Genomic DNA, 23,059 nt, shown 5'->3' with positions numbered 1-23,059 from the left:
TATTATTACTATTATTATTATTTTTTTAGGGTTTAAAATTTTCGGAATTTTTTTTCCTGATATTTTTTCAATTATTAAATGTATATGGGTGGTTCTCCAAAAATCTCATTTTGCATGAAATCAAGATTTTCTAAATAATTATAATCATTTGGGAAAATACCAGGTCATATTTCACTATTTTATGACTTTTTCTAAATGCTCTACAAGAAAAAGTTGTAAACTTTTATTGTTTAATGAAGTTTTTTTATTATTTTGCCTCCTCAAAATCGATCTTTTAATCTGTCATTTAAGTTCTTTTCATTCTTTTAATACGTAAAACAATTATTTCAAACATGACAATTGGTACTTTATCAATTTTTTCTTAAAGTTATGATATTTAAGAACAGTTTTCCAAAATATGAATAAAATATGTCGTGTAGATTTTTTAAGTATAGAAAATGAAACTTGTCATATAGTATCGCGTCATTCCTCTCACCCGTTGAATATTATCCAATATTTTTACTGTGGGTAGAAATATTGATTAATTATTGTGATCAATATTAAAATTAACATCTCTTATATTAATTTCTTAAGTTACTTTTTAAAAAATGTCATTAGATGTCATTAGAATGTTATCACCGAAATTTTTAACATAATTTACCAAATTAGTATGTTTAGTTGAACAATTAGCTTTAAATATTTTTCCCAATTCCCACATGGTTCTTTCAACTGGGTTAGATTGAGGATATCGAATACTCGAAAAACATATCTCCACCCCCTCCTCAGGTAATTCCTTTTTCCATATCGCGGATGTAAATTGCATACCATGGTCAGTCAATATTCTATTCGGCTTACTCTTTTCTTTGAAGTATCTCGTGATTAATTTTTTCAAACAAGTACGCGTATCAGCTTTTTTGATTGGATACAGCGTAATTAATCTCCAATAAAAATTTCTTTCTATTTGCTTTTCTGATTTTTGTACCCCAGCATCACCCAACTATTCATGAATATTATCAATAATTGAATTTTTATTTCTTCTAGAATTATCGCCCGACAATTTTTATAATTTTTTGTTTTGTGAAATACTATTTTATTTTTTATCACATAATTTTCTATTACATCTCCTTTCTCCAATTTACTGAAAATTTCTTTTTTATCCCACATGCACAAAACTGTCGCTTTCTGATAGCAGACGACAGAGAGTAAATTTCTTTACTTTCATTTCTTTGACTGTATAAAAATGGCGGCCGTGTTCTCCCATGGGCAAGAAAATCAGCTGTTCCCATGCGTTCCCATGGGAGAAAACGGCCACCATTTTTATACAAGTCGAACACGTGAATGACTTTTACTCCCTGTCTCATCTGCTATCTGAAATCGCCACTTTTAGGCATTTGGAATAAAAAATATCGTAAACATGGGAATAAAGGCAGTCATTTGTTTACGAAGATTTTTGTGACAGGTCGCCTACGGTGCCCTCGACCTCCACTTGTGTCACAAAAATCACCGTAAACAAATGACTGCCTTTATACCCTTGTTGCTCAATATACTATTATTTTTGTATTCTTTTGTTGTGACTCTTATAAATATTTTACAATTTTTATACAACTCAGGCGTATTATGGTAACTTTATTTACCTGTACAGGCGCGTACTAAGTTCCCCCTTATAACCCAGCAGTCAATAAAGTAACCATTATAGCCCTAGGGAGATAATGGTTACTTTATTGACCAGCTAAGTTATATGGGAGAACTTAGCATGCACCGGTACAGGTAGCATAGAGTAACCATAATACGCCTTTGTTGTATAAAGTAAAGTATGGAACATGGGAGGTAAGTCTGAGTTTATGTACCGAGCACAATATTGAAAAACAAGTCGTCGCACGAGCGATCCACTTCCAGACATGACTGACATCATGGATATGTTCGGTCGACCTTGCCGTGGTGGCGGTGCTTTTCACTAAAAAACAGCCAAACAGCAAAAAAAATAGATTCACAAAATTCAAAGAAGGTACCCCATGTAAGCAGGCCGAAAACGGGAAATCTCACCATCAGTCCCAGGACTGATGCTCAAGTCATCGAAGTCATGCTGAAAGAGACAAAAGTAAACCATTCCGCAGCCGATGAGTCGGACTTCTATTTGGCACGCGTTCTCAGCGGTGCGGAGTGTAAGGACCGTAAGGAAAAGAGAGAGCGTTTCTATAGGCGTAATCTCAAAAGCGTCATAAGAGATGCCCAAAAATGGAAGAAAGAGGATGACAGTCCAGAGGAGACTCGAACCCAAACCAACAAGAGGAAAAAGGAGGAAGCTCCTGCAATGGAAACGGAAGTACCAGACCCAAAGAATCCTTAATTGGAAAGAATGAGGTCAAAAAGATCCTCAGTTCTAATCCGAGTCGGTCAAGGATTAACGTATGCTGACGTTTTAGGTCAACTTTTAAAATGCTTGTTTCCAATCGAAAGAGCATAAAAAAACCTTTCGAAACTGTACTCGGCCAAATTTTTATGTTTAATTGTTTAAGAGTAAAAAATTATCAAAATAAGCATTGTACCGAAAAACCCAAAACTGTTACCCCCTCCCCCTCGGAAAATATTGGACTAGGTAAAAAAATATTTTTACCAAAAATCACTATCCACTAGTACTACAAAAGCCCCAAGTTTAGGCACGATTGGAGAAAATTTTTTTCCACCTTGATCACTTGACATGGAATCGCGCATATTGTCAATTCCACGTGAGATTTTAGTCGACTTTTTAAAATCGTCCAAAAATATTTTTTTTCTATTCTGTATAAAAAAACAGATACGTATTTTTTTATTTTTGTTTAATTGACAAAATTTTGGAGTTATGAATTTTTTGATATATATTCATTTCTGTTTTTTATGTCCGTTTACAATTTTATCTCTTAACACTTTTTAACATTTGTTTCTTTATTCTTTGACATTGAAATAGTTTTAAATTTTAACTATTGACGCAGGAGAATCGCAGGAAAGTTACAAAGTCACAATAGCGACAGAGTTGCAGCGCCGCCCTTAAAGGCTAAAGTCGTACGACAGTTCCGAGGGTGGGTCAAGGGCTTCATAAGAAGGGTTACGGGTTTTAGTGGGTCAGGGTTGGCAGTAGGCCGCCAGTTTATTAAATTTATTTTATATTTTTTTTTATTCTACTAACCCCACATAACCTTTTTTCTTTAAAGAAAAGAAAAAACACGCGATCTAAATTATAATGAGCTAATGTAACAGTTTGATACCGGTCACTGTGTGGTGGTGAGTGACTGGCTCAAAGGTGCGAAAGAAAGCACAAAAAAATGTAAACTTGGAAGTGAAATTAATATTGTGAAAAAAAAACAAATTGAATTGAGAATTACGAGGGGGGGGGGACTCGATTATATTAGAGGCAGTAGTGGACAGAGCCGATCAGTGACGTCGACCTCAAACCCAAGCAGGGTTCGGAGAGACGAGGACCCGTTCTACTCCAGGTGTCGGGTACTTGAACCTAAGCAAGGTTTTAAGTACTGTCCCCTGGAGCCGGTTTTCGCTGCTTGATGGACCTGACAAGTAATGATACATTTGTTTGAAACAAAATATTCTTACGAGAGTTAACTAATCCTGAAAAGGACAAATTAACTCATATGTAATCTTACGTAGAATTTGGGTTGACAATTTGTCCTGAAAAGGACTAATTGTCAATGTATTGAACTAGTTTGTCCTGAAAAGGACAGGTTGTTTGTAATGATGTGATACTTCCGTGGCCAACGGAAAAGAGATGAGACGGCGTTGATTCCAAATAAAAATATTTATTCACAAATATTTTTCCCTTAAGAGGACGGCAGGCAGTTGACGGTTTGGCAGGCGAGGCGTCGGTGTTGAAGTGGCGGCTGAGAGCGTCACTCGGCAGAGTGACAGTTGGCGAGAGTGCGTGGCGTCAGCGACGCCGCGCAGGCGTCGGTGTCTCTCGGCGTGAGAGACGTGTTTCTCCTTCGAAGGCTGGCGAGGTAAGAGAGTGAGTCAGGGAAAATGCGCGGTATTTATGCTCCTCTACTGAGTAGCATCCGCGACATCCCTTCCACCTTGGCAAGAGCCAATCAGCGCGTGAGTTGCCCCCACCCGTTCCGCGCAAGCGCGGTATGGTTGAGGTTTCAAGAGCGAGAATCAGTCGAGCGGGAGACACAGGGCGAGTCAGACGTGTCTCCAGACTCTCTCGTAAAGGCGACGCACCGTGCCACTTTGCCTTTTACCGTCAACTTTGTACCGTACCTCCGGTACAAAAATCTAATTTAAGGCTAAATAAAAATAAATAAATTTACTTTTATAATATTCTTTAATGTTATATTCGGTATTCTATCTAATATATTGTAAAAATATATTAGACAGAATTATAATATACATTAAATAATATTATGTGGGACAAGAAACAAAATTAGTGAAAAAGTGAGTGTAAAAATTACACTTTAAAGGAATTTTCAAAGTTTATTAATATTTGATTAATTTTGCAATGAATTGAAAAATTGTCTCAAATATTAAAACTTGCAAAGTAACCAACTATAACAAGTTTTCAAAAAATTTTCTTTTAATTTTTTAAAATCTATGTCATGTTTTTGTGTCCAACAAAAATTTATTTTTTTTATTAAAAGTTCTCTAAACGGAGTTTAGAACTAAAGAGTTCTCTGCTTCTTGGTAAAGGTGTGCAAAAAGTTCGAAGCTCGATCGAGCTTTTCGAGCTTTTAATTTTTCGAGCCGAGCTGAGCCTAATCAGTTCGAGCTCGAGCCGAGTTCAAGCCGAGCCGAGCTGTGTAAAAAGCTCGAATAATTTCGAGTATTTGAATTTTTTTGAGTACTCGAATTTTTCGAGCACTCAAGTGAATTTGAGTACTCGAATTTTTTCAAGCTCTAGAGTAAATTCGAGTTCTAGCGAAAATTCATATAATTTTTGCATATATTATAATTAGCAAATAGAAATACACTTTAAAATTGATTCAGTAATTCGAAATTTTCTACTTAAATAGTTTTTTTAGTAATTTAAAAGCTCGAATCCATTCGAGTACACGATTTTACTCGAGTACTGGAGTTTCTTCGAGTAAAGAAAAATTCGAGTAGTCGAATTCACTCGAGTACTCAAAATTATTCGTGTAATCAAAGTCACTCGAGTACTCGATACATCGAGCCGGCTCGGCTCGACCATTCGAGCTTTTTGCACATCTCTACTTCTTGACGATTTTTTGGTATCGGTATTTCTTTTAACTATTTTACACGCTTCGGATCTGGTTTGATTCCCTCAGCTGACAAAATGAAACCTAAAACATTAATTTCTTCCTGACAGAATCCTTTTAAATTGATATGCCTTTCCTTCAAAAAGAAAGGCTGTATATTTTCGTGATTCCTTGCTTAAAGGTATCTGCAAATAGCATAATGTTAAATCAGATACCGTAAAAAATTTTTACCCTTAAACCTTTGTAGAATATCATTAATTTCTGGCGGCGCATCCGTTTTAGAATGAATTACTTCGTTTATGAATCTTTCATCTAAACATAAGCGAATATTAACGTCAGATTTTTCTCCTTCTCTATTATTTCTCCTTATTTTAATTTTTTTATCTTGTCTCTAACTTTCGGTCGTCTTGCAAGTGGAACCGGATAATTTCTTTTTGCAAACGCTTTTTAATTTTTTAATTTGATTTCATGTTTATAACCCTTTATTCCCGGTTTATCCGAAAATAATTTTCTATGTTTTTTATCAAATTAAATAACTGCTGTCTCTTTGCTTCAGTGGTATTTGTCAAGATCCATATTTATCCTTACGTCATCTATTTGATTTTCGTCTTTGTTATATCTAAATTTCGATTACACTGTTTCTTTTAAATAAGTCAATGTTTTCTGACACAATTTTTATTTCGCGTTTGTTCATTTCTATCGTTTTATATGCTTCCGTGAACACGACATTTGATTTTTCAAGTATTTATTATTTATTTTGATTGTTATATTTGTATGCGACATTTCAACTTTAATTTCGCCACACCAATTTGTGCCCAAAATTATATCGTAACACAAATCCGAAATTACTAACAGACACGTTCAAATTACCTAATTTTCAATTTCTACATTCAACATAACTTGTTTCTTTATAACTAATTGTTTTCCTTTAAATGGCCCTGAAATTTTGACATTTGCAACCGGGAGTGTTGTAATGTTTTTTTGATTAATTTTATCAAGACATTTTTCTGAAATACACTCTAATTGTGATCCGGTATCAATTTGTCTTGTTCACGTATTGCTACTCTGTTTCTCCTATACGCGCTGTCTTGTTTATTTTGTTTGTCATGTCTATTAGTTTTTACTGCGCCAATTCTCTTGCTTATTTCTCGATTCCTCTTGTCTATTTCTATTTTCGTAATTATTATATTTTCTATTCTCATAATTATCATTTCTATTTCTCTGTCCTTTTCGCCAATCACTCCATCTCTCATTATTTGTCTCTCTATCTGACCTTCTACCATCATTATTATTTCTTCTTTCATTCATTCCTTTACTTATTTTCTTTACTTTACTTTTTAATTTCCTTTCATTTCCTTTACTCTTACTATCATTCCTATTATCTCTTTCATTCCTACTTTTATTCCTATAATATCTCTCACTCCTACTATCATTCCTATCCTGATTGCTCCCTTCATCTCTCTTCCATCCCCCATATTTCTTTTTTTGATATTGAGAATCAGTTTCTCTTTTGGAGTTATCGAGCCATGATAATGTTTTTACTCTTTGTGAGGTTTCTCCAAATTTACTACAAGCTAATGTGTCCTGAATTTTTCTAGGCAATTGTCTGACTATGGCATTATTCCTAGCATATTGAGATAAGGGTGGATCTATGTAATTCGATTCTCTCACCTGCTCATAAAAATATTGAACAAAAAATTTTGTATTTCTCCATTCGATTGTCTTCTCGGCTCTGTATTCAACAGAATCAAATTCCTCATTAAAATCTATTTCAAATTTATCAAAATTATTCCATTTATACAAATTTGCAAAACACCTTACCTTAGCTCTTCCCTTTAACGATCTTCTAATTATCAAAGGTATGCCATCATCTTTAATATTTTTCAAATCTAAATATTCTTTTAACCCTTTCACGCCCATGGGACGTATACGTCCCACCTACAAAAACCTCAATATCTTTGACGAAAATTAATATTCTTGAGTCAAATTTAGTGCGTTCTCTTCAGGAAGAATTTACCTAGATCATGTTAAAAAATTCATAAATTACTGTTAAAAACCACGAATTTTTTAAACATTTTAAAATCGACTGAAAATTGTTACTCGAGGGTTTTTAGGGTCGCTGATTACGAACATGACATCAGTTTCTAAAAATTCAAAATGGCGGATCCAATATGTCAGACAATTTTTAAAAAATTGTTTAGTTTTACATGAAATTTATCACTCGGGAGTTTTTGGGTCGCTGATTACGAATATGACATCAGTTTCTAAAAATTCAAAATGGCGGATCCAATTTGGCAGACGATTTTTTAAAAATTGTTTAGTTTTACATGAAACTTATCACTCGGGGGTTTTTGGGGTCGCTGATTACGAATATGACATCACTTTTCAAAAATTCAAAACGGCTGATCTAATATGGCGGAAGATTTTTTTAAATTGGCTAGTTTTACCTGAAACTTGTCACTCGGAGGTTTTTGGGATCGCTGATGACGAATCTGATGTTAGTTTTTTAAAATTCAAAATAGCCGATTTTTTAAAAATTATTTAGTTTTACCTGAAACTTGTCACTAGGGGGTTTTTGGGATCGCTGATGACGAATCTAATGTTGGTTTTTAAAAATTCGAAATTGCGGATGCAATATGACAGATGACAAATGTAAAAAATAATTAGATTGTCACGAAATTTGTTACTCGGAGGTTGTTGTGGTCCCTGATTACCAACCTTTAGTTTATTTTTAAATTTAGATTGTGGATTAATAATTAGGGGAGAAATTTTTAAAATTAATAAACTGGAATATGTTTATTATAAAACTCCTGCTAATTTTACAACAAAAATTTCTAATTAGTCGGCAACTCAGTTTTTACAATTATCCAATTGATCTTAGATTTCTAAAAAGCATTAACTCTTGACAATAAGCATCAAGCAAATCTAAATAAATTTCGAAAAATCTCATCAACCATATTGCAAACGCCATTTTGAATTTTAAAAAACTATCACTGAATTTGTAATCAGTGACCTGGGTTCACCCGAGAACCAACTTTAAGGTCAATTGGATCAATTTTGTAAAAATTCATCCGCCATTTTGAATTTTTAAAAACTAATATCAGAATTGTCATCAGCGATCCCTAAAACCCCCGAGTGACAAGTTTCAGGTAAAACTAAATAATTTTTAAAAAATCGTCCGCTATATTGGATCCGCTATTTTTAATTTTTAAAAACTGATGTCATCTTCGTAATCATAGACCCCGACAACCCCCGAGTAACAATTTTCATGTTAATCCTATTATTTTTTACATTTGTCTTCAGCCATCTTGGATCCACCATTTTAAATTTTGGAAATTTTGAAAATCTTTGCCTGGGTGTGAAAGGGTTAAATTAATCATACATTCTACTGAATTATTCGTATAGTAATTTTAGAATTAAAGTTTATTTTCTTTTCATTACTAATTGCTCTTGACTTTTCGCTATCATTCGTTTGTTTTACTTCTAAATTTGATTGAAAACTGACAAAAATTGTCTTGATCTGTTAATTCTGAATATAATTTTCCTGAACTTACATTTTCATTACTATCCTTTATTGTTTTAATCATTTCCTATTCCCCCTCACATTCTTCTCACCTAATTTTTTGTTAGGCGTCATTTGTAATATTTTATTTTATTCTAGATAGGTAAAATATAATTTTTAAACAAACTAGCTCCTCCGACGGCCGCAAGCGGCCGTCTACGGTGCTAGTTTTTATATGTCCATTGTCCAAGTCCATTATTTCATTAATAATAATATTTAAATTTTTTCAGTTAATAATTTGCTTATTTATATTTGAAATGTTGATGTTTTTTTTGACAATGCAAAATAAGATTTATTATGAGTACTTTCTCTTAACAAAAATAAAATTTATATATTCGCGCTCTTTTTAAATAACATACGACTGCAGCGCCACCTTCACATGTACAAACAATTTTAAAAACACCCTTCTATTAAGATTTTACATTCTCATTGCCCATTCTTTACTTCGATACTTTTCGATACATTCGACCTTTCCACTCCATGTCTTTTTTAAGAAAGGACAAAATATTATTTTTTATCCCACATGCACAAAAATGGCGCTTTTAGATAGCTGACGACAGGGAGTAAAGTCACTCATTTGTTCGACCATATGAAAATGGCGTCCATTTTCTCCCAAGAGGCAAACATAACAGCTGATCCCATGCGTTATTTTTGCCCATGGGAGAAAACGGCCGCCATTTTCATATAAGTCGAACAAGTGAATGACTTTTACTCCCTGTCGTCTGCTATCTGAAATCGCCACTTTTGTGCATTAGGAATAAAAAATATCGTAAGTAACACGGGAATAAAGGCAGCCAATTTGTTTACGATGATTTTTGTGACAGTCGTTTCGGTCTCAGGGCGCCTACGGCGCCCTCGACCTCCACTCGTGTCACAAAAATCACCGTAAACAAATGGCTGCCTTTATACCCTTGTTGCTTAATATACTATTAAGTGGTGAGTCAGAAAGCAGCAACGATGACAATTAAACTCAAATTTATTATTTATCAATCAACCAACACAGATCTTTATATACATCCAAACAATTTTAATATTTTCGTCGATGCTACAAATCTTCGATGCAGTTTCCCAGGAAATGTTTTATAAGTTGAATTTGTCTGGATGCTCCTCATATTTGATCTGGTCTTAATATTCGGGTCAATCACTATGATAAAATAATTAAACTTGTGCACTTCACCTTGTCTTTTGTGAAAACTATCGATAGAAATAAAATTAAGAGGCATATTACACCGCCTCTCTCCAGTCGGACCGATTTGCAGAATCTAATTTTCTGTGTCGAGTTGTGTGACACAATAAAGGCTGTAGTAAGTTTAAATGGTAAGGATGTGGTAATGTTATTATTAAGTTGTAAGATGGAAAATTGTATTATGGAAAATATTAACAAAATAATTTATATTTTGTAATTTTTGTTTTTGTTTGACCGTATTAATTAATTTGTTAAGTAATGAGAAGGCCTAGATACAGTTTTTTTTATTTAATAAAATTTATTAATTTATTATTATTATTAATTAATTATTAATTTATTAATTATTATTATTAATTAATTTATTAATCCCAACTAGTTTCGAACTATATATAGTTCCTCATCAGGGGATGAATAATTTTATAAACATATTGACCTGGGAAAAAATTCTTTTAAAAACCAACGGTAAACGAGAGAGTAAGTAGAACTGTGTCCCTTTTTAAAGAAGTGTCCCTTTTTTCCTTTTTGAAGAGTTAAATGAGGATAAATTAACAGACTCTTAGACTCGGTCAAACATTTTTTTCTCGTATAGGACTTCCAGGAAACTACCCCCAAAGAACGAGCAACTCTCAAGATGCCACCAACATGCAGTATTTGCCGTGTTGATAGCTTCAGATGCAGCTGGGAAAAAAGAGCCCGAGTTAGAAAACGTGATCCCCAAATAAACATATTGATTAACAACTTCTATGTGCTCTTCGCCAAATTCAAAAGCTTTAAACCTTTTAGCTCTAGAATTTCCTGATCTTGTAAAGATCACAATTTTTGTTTTTTGCATGTTAACTGTCAGCCTATTTAAGGCACAGTATTCTTTTAGCGCTTTTAGTTTTCTCGAGAGTTCCACAGGGGTGTCAGACAAAAAGACAAGGTCATCCGCATATCCCAAGACCAAAACTTCATTACTACTATCAATCGCAAGACCCCTACATCCTTTTTCAATGAAAAATTGATCAATGTCAGCTACAAACAATAAAAATAAGTATGGACTTAGAACTTCCCCCTGGGTCGGAATTCGTGAAATTTTAACAGAAAATAAAAAATATTCTTTTTAAATCGAAAAAACATTTCTATTTGGCCTTAAGAATGTGTAAAAAACAAAAAAACAAAAAACAGAAAAAAAAATTATTTTTTATTAAAGTTATTGCAAAATTAATTTCTTTGCAACTTTTTAAACAAAATTTGATTTCTCCTAAATGAATGAACCGATTTAAATGAACCAAGCGGGAATATAAAGGGGATAAAATATACTTTCGTTCAGAATTAGAAAATTTTTTTAAAGTTTATTTTTTAATAATTATTTAAGGGGTAACACTACCCTAGAGTCAGAAAAAGAGACCTATATCTTTGATGATTTGTTTTGAGAAAATGGAAACTCGAATAGGATTTCTTTTTGAAGGGTTTATTAAATACATATTGAAGAGTAGAAAAAAAATTTTTATTAAAAATTTTATAACAAAATGGCGGCGGTAAATTGCATAGGAAAAATCGACTATTTTTTTTTTACCAAAACGGCCGGAAAGGTTTCTTGAAAAGTTTAAGTCCTGGAACAGAAAACAAAGAAATTTTATAATCTATATAATATAAACTTGAAAAGTACATAGGAGTTTTTTTTATATCAATTTTTGTAGAAATGGTGCTCTTTTTTAGTAAAATTATCAATTTTTCGACAAAAAATAAAAATTAAATTGTTTATAAAAATTAAAGTTTACATCCAATTAAAAAAATCCTATGTACTTTTCAAGTTTATATTATATAGATTATAAAATTTCTTTATTTTGTGTTTTAGGACTTAAACTGTTCAAGAAATCTTTCCGGCCGTAAAGAAAATAGTCGATTTTTACTATGAAATTTACCGCCGCCATTTTGTTATAAAATTTTTAATAAAATTTTTTTTTCTACTCTTCAATATGTATTTAATAAACCGTCCAAAAAGAAATCCTATTCTAGTTTCCATTTTCTCAAAACAAATCATCAAAGATATAGGTCTCTTTTTCTGACTCTAGGGTAGTGTTACCCCTTAATGAATTTTTTATAAACAATTAATACTGACAGATTGGCTCGGTCGGATAAATGCCTGGCTCGGTGGGCGGACCAAGGGTACTTGGTTCGCGCCCATTAGCCTGGGATTTTTCCGGCACGTGAGATAATCTGAGCGGGAGGTTTGACGTCGAATTCTAATGATGTGCACCGTCGATTATTGTCCGGTACACACCATTAGAATTCGACTGTCGATAAACCAGTTGTACTCGGAGAGGTTTTCTACAGTTTCCCTTTCCACTGGCGAGAAAACCCATTAGACGGGTGGTTCAGGCAAATGCGAGTACTCCTAATTTTCAAGTCGCTCTGTAGGCGCAAAAATTTAGTATTAAGAAATGTTTGTAAGGAATGTTCTACGGTTGTAAAAACACTTGTATAGCCAAGATTGTAGGCTTAAGATGGGTGTATAAACAAATAAATAAAAAATAAACAATTAATTTTTTTTAATGTCCGAAATGTTGTTAAAGCCGTGTACATCCCAAAAAATAATCTTGATTTGACTTGGTAAGGTGGCCGACGGGTTAATATTGAACTCTCTCTCTCTCTCTATTGCAGATTCCCTCTCGCTGCTATTCCTTTTCCGGTGATTCCTGCCCTCTGAGGCAGCTTCGTTCATTTGAATTAAGCGAATCCTGAATGCTCGTATTAACAGGTTTTAAAAAATTGCTAAGTAAATTGTTTTTACGCGGAGCGATTAAGTCCTTTTTAACTTTAGAAGGGCGTCCTACCGAATTAGCACTTTTTTTCGCTTATTCGATGTCGGGGTTGTTGAAGATGCATTAGGTTCTTTATTCTCTTCCATTTCTGAGATACCATTTTTTTAAGCAAAGCTTCAATTTCATTTGACGAAACCAGAACATTGTCAACGAAAACTTTCTCGCCTTTTAATGCAGCCTTATATCCTGCGTCCTTGATGCTATGTACCGTAGTTAATAGACGGCGACGAGTTTGGTGATCTTCCTGAGAACGATCATTTGAAATAATGAGATTTAATTTCTTAAGCTCTTCGACATTTGTGAAGACGACCTTGACCCATCTGGTAGCGATGAATTTAATCATTACAGGGCGGCTACCTACATTTTTTCCTAAGCGGAAAATGTCATCCAGAGCAACGTCTGGAATTTGGAGACCCACGCTGTTGAACACATCAGTAACTGCATTAAAAAGGTTTCTGTTTATTTCCTCCGAGTCCTCCAGCATAAACAAAATTATGTTTTTAGCAAGATTAGAATTTTCCGCAATTGACAATCTTTTATCTGTAGAAGTCACTCTGGTTTTAAGGTTGTTCAGTTGATAGCCCATAGACTCAAGCTTATTTGTATTTGATCGAATCTCATTACGCAACTCATTGTTCGATTCTGTAAGCCTATCCATCGATGAAAACAAATTATTCCATCTCTGTTTCTCAAGAACAGAAGTATTAACGTGTGTCATCATTTATTTTATAGCCTGTCACTTTTCTCTCAATACAAATTATTTTATTTTATTATAATTCAATAATAACTGTAATTAGATTTATTGAAAAAGGGAAAAGTTCTCAATTTAAGTGACAAGTTATAAAGGCGATCTTTAATGATTTGAGCGCCTGGCTGCCTTTATTCAATTTAAGTCTAAAATCTAGCCATATTTATTATCCTTATTTAGAATTTTATCATTACCCGACCGGAGGTGAATTCGTAAGGTGACTTTCTTTGTTAATTAATAAGAAATAAAACACTTTATTAACAACACAAATAATCACATTTATTCAGAATAAAGAAAGAAAATAACATAAATTGTCTCTTTAAAGAAATTAATAAGGCCAAGTCCGTTACTAGGTCTGAGAGCAAATTCAATTTTATTATCAATTTAATAAATTATTGACGTAAACCAAAATTCTGACTCACCGCCATTATTAATAATGTTGATTGTCCTTTATTTATTTCCAATTATTTATGGACCTTTTGCTTATTTATAATTTCTGCTTTCTTTCAATTATTTTAATACTCTTATAATTTTCTCTTTAATTTTGAGATCCGTCCACCGTGACGTTACAGATGTGAAGGCCGAGGGGCGTCGATCGCCCGTCGGCCTAACCTCGCTGGATACATTATTTCAGTAGGGCACAACCCTGTCGATAAAGTGCTATTCTAATTTATTAGACTGATTGACGGGTTGCGGTCCTACCGGCGCTAACTATCTTATGTTTAGTGAGACAACAACTAATTTCGGACTGGCCGTTATTGAGACTCCGGAGTCATGTATAGGTTAACAATTTAAATACAATAATTACTATGAAGTAATATTTATTATAAAGCCGAAATAATTTTCGGCTCTTTATGCTTTTGTTTCTTGTCCCTTGACTTAAGACGCCCTCAAGTTGTGCCTCTGGTTCTTCTCACTCCGGAACTGAGAACCAAGTGAATTTGTTATAGTCTCACGTCTTTGAAAGGCAGCGTCCAGCGAGCTTAAAATAAAATAAACAAAAAAGAAGGCAGACTACTTTCTTTAATTCTCGATATAGGCAAGATATGCTCTCAGACTCATTACAGTTGAACTATCAAGATTCACTTTATTCTTATAATTTGAGATTTGTTCTGTGGCATAATTATGCTATTTTACCCTTTTGGTTTTTACAATTTATAATAAAAAAGGGGCCTCACATCCACATCATCACGGTCGAGGAATCTAAAGAATGTCAGAATTGACATGGTTACAATTTATATATAAATCTCTCCCTATTATATAAAAACATTTCGCCGCCGTCGCAGAGTCAGGATTTCTAAGGACCTCTTATAGTAGGGGGCACATAGTCAAGGTTGGCCCACTGCCATGGTAGGTCCATCGTCAAAAACAAGTTACAATTGACCTAAATGCAGGTCAATTTTAATGGCAGTTTTAACCTAGAGGTCAAAAATTGACAAACTAATTCCTCTGCCCTCAAAACTTAGGTCAACTTTAAGGGCAGTTTTAACCTACAGGTAAAAAATTGACAAACTAATCCCTCTGCCCTTAAAATTTAGGTCAATTTGAAGGGCAGTTTTAACCTACAGGTAAAAAATTGACAAACAATTCCCTCTGCCCTCAAAATGTAGGTCAATTTTAAGGGCAGATTCAACCTACAGGTAAAAAATTGACAAACTAACCCCTCTCTGCCCTCAAAATTTAAGTCAATTTTAAGGGTAGTTTTGACTTAGAAGTCAAACATTGACAAACTTATCGCTCTGTCCTCAAAATTTAGGCCAATTTTAAGGGCAGTTTTGACCTAAGCGTTAAAAATTGACAAACAATTACCTCTGCCCATAAAATATATGTCAAATTTAAGGGAAGTTTTAAATTACAGGTCAAAAATTTACAAACAATTCCCTCTACCCTCAAAATTGTCGAAAAAACTCCCTCTGACCTGACCTTCACTCAAAATTTGGATCAAATTTTACATATTTTTTAACCTACACATCAAAAAAGCAAATTAGGATACTTCAAGAGGTCGTTCCCTTATATTAAAATTTGACGAAATTTTCGACCTTTAAAAAAAAGGTTAAAAGGTTAAAAGAAGTTTCACCTAAATTTTAATATTAAGTTTCAAGCAATAAAAGATGTTATAAATTAACATCTATTTTTAAAAATTCTATTTTTTTTATTGTTTATACTCCTGCCCTATTGGCCTTACGCACTTCGACAAGAGTCCCCGAGAAATACTTTTTTGGATTAAGCATAACCATTCTACTTTAGAAATTTTTCTATATATTAACCTAATTTTTGCGTCTACAGCCGACTTTATTAGGAGTCCTCGCATTACGCCTGGACCACCCGTCAATGGGTTTTCTCGCCAGAGAAGAGGGAAACTGTAGAAAACCTCTCTGAGTACAACCGGTTTATCGACAGTCGAGTTCTAATGGTGTGTACCGGACAATAATCGACGGTGCACATCATTATACCTCGACGTCAAACCTCCCGCTCAGATTGTCTCACGTGCCGGAAAAATACCAAGCCAAGTGGGCGCGAACCAAGGATACTTATACCCTTGGTCCTTAAACGACCGCCAACGCCAGGCATCTATCCGACTGAGCTAATCTGTAGGTTAAAAAATTCTATTAAAATTAATTTTCTGTCCTCAAAATTTAGGTTAATTTTAAATGGCAGTTTTTCCTACAAGTTAAAATTTGACGCTAATCTCCCTCTGATCTGACATTCTCTCAAAGCTTAGGTCAATTTTAAGGGCAGTTTTGACCAACACGTCAAAAATTGACAAGAAAATTCCCTCTGACCTACTGTTCCCTCAAAATTTTTTAAGTCAGTTTTGACCTACGGGTAAAAATGAGGCCCACAAGCGTCTATTACATTACGTCGTAATCTTTAAGTAATTTGCCATTTTCCTTTACTTACAGGTCATAAATGGCTAAATAATGGCCCCTACATTACGTCAACATTTATGTCAGAATTAACGTATTTTTTAAACTACAAGTAAAAAGGGGCCCTATAATACCTTTGACACTGAGAAAAAAGAATGAACAAATTTACTATGAGGAGTGTCAAACTTGAAAAAGTTAAAACTATAACCATATCCGTAAAGTAGAATTCTCTATTAGTGCTCTTCTTTAATATCTCCTGTTATAATTTATTCTAACTTATTACTATGCCTTTATATTAAGAGAACATGATTTGAAAAATTAAAATAAATATAAAAAATAGTTAGCGGGTTTGCGCGCGAAGCTCCCCTAGTGATTCAAAGACGATCAAAACAGATAGAGTTTGGAACAGAATTTAGACGCACAGCGTGAAATAGTATAATATTAAGCAACTAGGGTATAAAAGGCAGCCACTTGCTTACGATCGAGGGCGCCGTAGGCGCCCTGAGACCGGAACGACTGTCACAAAAATCATCGTAAACAAATTGGCTGCCTTTATTCCCATGTTACTTACGATATTTTTTATTCCTAAAGCATAAAAGTGGCGATTTCAGATAGCAGACGACAGGGAGTAAAAGTCATTCACTTGTTCTACTTATATGAAAATGGCGGCCAATTTCTTCCTTGGGCAAAAATAACGCATGGGATCAACTGTTATTTTTGCACATGGGAGAAAATAAACGCTATTTTCATATGGTCGAACAAGTGACTGAGTGACTTTACTCTCTGTCGTCAGATATCTAAAAGCGCCATTTTTGTGCATGTGGGATAAAAAAATTTTTTCTTTACTTCTCTTAAACACTGCACCTTCTTTATTTCACTCAGCAAAACAAAAATGTTAGCACACCATAAGAGGGAACTGCATAATAAAATTGTCAAAAAAAGAGAAAAAAACTAATATCACTATAAAAATTTCAAAACTGACAGATTAATAATACATCAAATAAATTTTCAATAACAACCCAGTGGGCACAAAGACAAAAAACGTTCTTTAAACGTCTGTAGAACGTTTAATGTCTGCCAATTTATGTTTTAAGAACGTCCGACTGTTCCAAAAATGTTTCGGAACGTTCGGATGTTCTTTGAACGTAAATTGTCAGACATTAAACGTTCTACAGACGTTTAAAGAACGTTTTTTGTCTTTGTGCCCACTGGGAAGAGCTCACGAAATAACGACATCACTCGACCAAAGCTCGAGAGAGGTTCAACATAAACAATATGTACTGCTTTTTACTTAATATGCAAATAAAGTGTGCACTATATAAATTTTATACATTTCAGGAAAAATGCAGAATTAGAATCATTACAAATAAACATTTTACTACCCAAAATATATGAAACAAGTGTTAAGGCAGCAAAAGATAGTGACAAAGTAAAATGTAATATAACAAGGGTTATCGGAAGTATTTTGTATTTGAGTTTTAATTGTCAAGCATTACGTGACACGTCGGAAGGTTTAGAATCCCTAATTGAGTGTGCAACTCTTAGTAATGACCAAAAGGTAATAGTATTTAACGTATGTTTTTTATTGATAAATGTTTTAAACACATTTAATAAATAGGTGATGTTATTTTGTCATTTTGAGTAATTAACAGTTTTGCAAATTGAATATTTTCCAGGTTAAGTGGAATGCATGTCGTGCTCTAGGGCTGGTCATGAGTCGACAACCAGATTCTATCCTTTCTAATTCCTGGCAGTTAAGTATAATTAAAATGAATTCTTCTCTAGGTTATGATTATTTATGTGATACTTAAAATAGTGTTACATATTTTTTAATAGTATATCTTGATGAATACTGTCTGTAATATTTGTTGTCCTATTATTTAACCCGTTAATGCCCATGAACAAACTAATTCCGTAAAACGAATCAATAAATTCTTTGATAGCTTTAAGGCTTGTAGCTTACTGTATACTGCAATAATCTGGGGCCTTAGATATATGAAACAATTAGAGAAAAAAATTATTACAGAAAGGGTCCTCAACCTCCCTCAAAACACCCCTAATTATGCGGATCATTCAAAAAATTTTAAATGATTCTGAATTGGTTGGAAATTACTGAAAATTTTCAAAATTTTTTTAGTTAATAAAGATTTAGCAAGACTCAAATCTCTAAAACTCTATTCAAAACTATCTCCAACTGTATTTGAAATCGAGACGGCCTCTTCTGATACCCAAAATCTTTGCTCAGGTCAAATTACTGAATACTTTTAAAACTAGAATTAAATTAAAAAATAAAGAGTACTACTACTCGAGCCATTATAAGGTCCCGTACAGCACATGATAATCTATGGATATCCAAATAACGTCCAGTTAGATCTATAGATATCTGGAATATCTTATGGATATTTCAACATATATCCTAAAAGAAGGGACTTTTTATATCCTGAGAATGTCTGGGGGATATTTCTGAATATTTGTTGGATGTCCTGTGGATATCTGTGGGATGTGGCACTTAATGGCCCAGTAACATCTCTAAGATATCTTTGGATATTAAAGGTTAAATCACTTACAACTTTTTTCAATAAATTAACCTCGAAAAGTTTTCAAAACAGTTTAAGATTGGAAAACTTGAAAATAATGAGAGTGACAACGTGAGTTTGACAGCTCTGTGTTTGCAGACGTCTAATTTAAAAGAACTGCCACATGAAATCAATGGAACTATTCGTGTTAATAGTGAAATTCTGTCATTTAAGTGTTCCTGCAAGGCAGGTTTATCGGAAAAGTGTAAACACATAATTGCTGTTCTCTTATATTGTTCAAAGTAAGTTCTAACCTAAAATTTACCTAGTTGTTTACATTACAAAAATTATATTTAATTTATATATATAATACATGTAAAAATATTTATTTTGCATATTATTATAGATTTATTATTATTGATTAACCTAATTTTATCTTTAGATACGATTTCGAAACTTTCGAGACACTTTCATGTACAGATCAACCGTGCGCGTGGAAAAAAGTTTTACACAAACAAGCTTTGACTCAATATGAATTTAAACCTTTGGATGAACACGAATGTTTAAGACCACCGTTAAAAAAATATATTCAGGATGAATTTAAAGTAATCTCTCTTTATGAAAAAATATTTCAAGAGCTTCCACATTCTGCCATTACAAAAAGAAAAATTGGGAGACACAGTCCCGTAGAATTAAAAATTGCAACTGAAGGACAACTGACAAATTTAGAGAAAACTTTAATTGGCAAAATCTTTAATCAAGAAGAAAGCTTAGTAATGAAGAAAATTTCTGAAATCAAAGTTGATAAGTTAGAATCGTGTTGTGAAAATACTTTGATTTCATTGAGTGGTGATTGTCAAACTATTTGCGAAAAGACGAAAGTATTTTATGCTAATTGGCATGAAGAACGAAGATTTCAAGTTACTGGCTCAACGTGTTATGCTTTTTACACGTACACAGAAAATAAAAATCCCAATTGGGAAAAAAGTGTAGTAACCACATTAATCCGAAGAATTTCAAAACTGAATATACAGAATACGGGAAAGTTATGGAAAAGGTAGCTCGTGATTTATTTGTAAAAAAATACAACGAAGTCGTTGTTGAAACAGGTTTAATTGTTTCAAAACTGAATCCCTGGCTGGCTTATTCACCTGATGGGATTATTTGCAAAGATGGAAAGCCTGATAAATTACTAGAAATAAAATGTCTTAAAAATGGAAAATCCATGACAGCCGAAAGCGTCGCTGAAAAGGAAATCGGTAAATGTTTGGTATGAAATAAATTTGGTAAAATGGAATTAAAACAGAAGCATAAATATTATGGCCAAGTACAACACGGAATGGCAATTCTTAAATTGAAAAACGCTGCTTTTGTATTATATGCTGACTTTGATAAAAGCTTATATATAGTAAATGTAAAATTCGACGAGACTTTTGTAATAAAAATGCTTAAGGCTTTAAAAAACATGTATTACAAATTCATGTTGCATAAAATATGTTTGGCCATTAATAATAATGAAAATGAACAAAATCTGGACAAACTTTCTTAAAGTTATAGTCGATTAAGTATCGAAATTCCAGATAAGAAAATAATATTTTCGTTATATACAATAATATATTACATTTACTATTTTACTTAAAATATTTTAAAAAAGTTATTTGATTTAAAAACTGAAAGTGATATTAGAAAATAAAAATGTGATTTTACTTAAAATATTTTAAAAAAGTTATTTGATTTAAAAACTGAAAGTGATATTAGAAAATAAAAATGTGATTTTACTTAAAATATTTTAAAAAAGTTATTTGATTTAAAAACTGAAAGTGATATTAAAAAATAAAAATGTGATATATCTAATATAACAAAACTATAATCAAAATAGCTAATTAAGGAAATTGTGATATTTCTTGTGAGGAAAATAAATGCTAGTTATTTATAATAAAATTGATGGTTTTTATTCTTATCACACTAATTTTTAGGAATGGGAGGGTCTTTTCATGAACTTGTCATCTTTCAAAATCGGGTCACAAAGATTAACAGTGCTACACACAACTAAAAATATTAGATCAACGTATGGGACAAGTTTCACAGGCATTGTATCACCTACAAGTTTAAAAGTTTTAATTCTTTGATTAGAGCGTTCTACGTGGACTCTTGCTTTGGTGATTTTTGCAGTCATCAGCGATTCCGCTTGCGATAATTGTTTTTTATCAGTCAAAAATGGTGGTCTAATTAATTTCCATTTATTTTTAGCACAAACTTCATCGATTCCAAAACCTTTGTCAACCATTATAGCGTCTCCAGGCTCTAAAAGTTTTATTATATTGCTTTTTTCGAAAATCTTTTGGTCTGATGTTCTGCCACCCCAAGCTTTACTTATATATGTTATACTTCCATCAGGTGCCACGCCAGTCATTATTTTTGCAGTTCGTGCTTTTTTGTAATTAGAATAAGTTATAATTTGACAACATAAATTTTTCGGTTCTTGAATGAAAATCTCAGTGCAGTCAATAACAACTCTCACATCCTCAAATCCTTCAAAGCAAGAAGGCATATTTTTTAATATTTCCTTTTTTGATGGCCATGTTACTGCAACCTTCATTGTTTCACTCAACATATTCAAAGTTTCAAGAAATATTCACCGACAATGAGTATTTGTGTAGCATTGAAAAAGCAGAGCGAGAAAGTTGTAAGATAAATTCTGTTTTAGTTTTACATACGTCATAATGATTATGTCATGTAAACTCATTTTTGTATTTTGATGTTCTGTCGTGTTGCCGAAAGCTATTTGAACCATTTCTACAATACAATTTAAAACTTTAAATGAATTTATACCAGTAGCAGTACTTAAATCTCTCTCATTTTTAATAATATTTTTAAATTTAAAAATAAAGTCACCACTTGTAACTTGAACTCCAATCTCTTTTGTGATTTGTGATTCTGAAAAAACATGATTATCACAAGTCGAAGTTTCTGTAGATTGTTGGATCAAATCAATAATTCCATTTTGCCCTTGTGCAAGTTCGCCTTCTTCTGTAATTGAAACATTTTCATGAATAAAGTGCTCATTGACGACAGGAGCACTATCCCAAACACTTGTGGAAATAAGCTTTTCTTTTCTTTGAAGTTGCCTATTTAATCGACCATCAGATGATTTAAATTCTCCTGACTTCCTTGGTAAGTGCTGAGATGGAACTGCGGTTTTCTTCAAACGCTTTTTTTCGAAAATGCATCTATAAACGAAATAAATAATACAGAAAATTGATTAAAATGCGTAAGTTCTCTTTAAAAATAAAATGCAATACAAAGAAAATACAAAATATTTTAATTTAGATTGATTTTTCATTTCAATTATTTATATTTTAAATTGTTTTCGAATATTTCACTTTGATTTATATACTCTCTAAAATTTCAAAATTTTATTTTTTATTTCATAACCTCACTTAAATTTACAATTCAAAATTTTTATTTATGTTATATTTTTTCCTCATATATTAAAATTTATTTATAAATTTCAATTTGAAAATAAAAAAACATGATGTAAATATTGTTTACTATAGGTTAGGTTAGACCAAAACAATTTTATTCTCTAAATAAATGTACTCACCAGGCAAAATATAATCTTCCTTTTTAAAGTGGAGTGAGCACACTCCTTTCTTGGTTGTAACTTTATTTAATTTCACTGCAATTTTCCAAGCCTTTAATTTATCAACTTTTTCCACTTTTCCAAAAAAATTTGTAACCTCTACCACGCAAAAATTCGGTTTTGGAAATCTATGTAGAGATACTAATAAGTCTTTCTTGGCATTACTCTTGCACCCAGGAACTGAACAATTATCCCGATAAGAAGTTTCAACACGATTTGCTAACTTTACACCTTCCATTTTTCGAAAATTATATGTATTTACATTTGACACTGCAAACTTTGATAGAATCGGGGTATTTAAATAGTTTGATTTTCCGCCACCAGTTGGCGACCGATTTATGTCAATTCCCACGGCGTTCATTTTTCGAAAGAACTGGACTGAGTACTAGTTGTTCAATATTCGCTGTTAGAATCTTAGTTTTGTTTTAAAATTGGTCATCTGACAACCATGTAGAATAAATTTTAATTCTGAATTAGCAACGTCGCGACGCAGCGACGCTATGCCTGAGGATATTTTGACACCTTGATAACGTCAAATATCACATCATGA

General features: G+C 32.8%; 1 protein-coding gene across 2 annotated transcripts in view; it reads left to right on the top strand.

The window, feature by feature from the left end:
• Positions 1-23,059, top strand: part of LOC122503297 (HEAT repeat-containing protein 6) — a 345,658-nt gene that overhangs the window by 263,311 nt on the left and 59,288 nt on the right. For both annotated transcript variants that reach the window (XM_043613780.1, XM_043613778.1), the window contains exons 8-9: positions 17,689-17,908; positions 18,027-18,104. In XM_043613780.1, coding sequence (XP_043469715.1) covers positions 17,689-17,908; positions 18,027-18,104 — 298 coding nt within the window. The remainder of the gene's footprint in view (positions 1-17,688; positions 17,909-18,026; positions 18,105-23,059) is intronic.

Source organism: Leptopilina heterotoma, unplaced genomic scaffold, assembly GCF_015476425.1.
Source record: "Leptopilina heterotoma isolate Lh14 unplaced genomic scaffold, ASM1547642v1 Lhet_256, whole genome shotgun sequence".
Lineage (NCBI taxonomy): Eukaryota > Metazoa > Arthropoda > Insecta > Hymenoptera > Figitidae > Leptopilina > Leptopilina heterotoma.
This window is presented reverse-complemented; position numbering and strand designations above follow the sequence as displayed.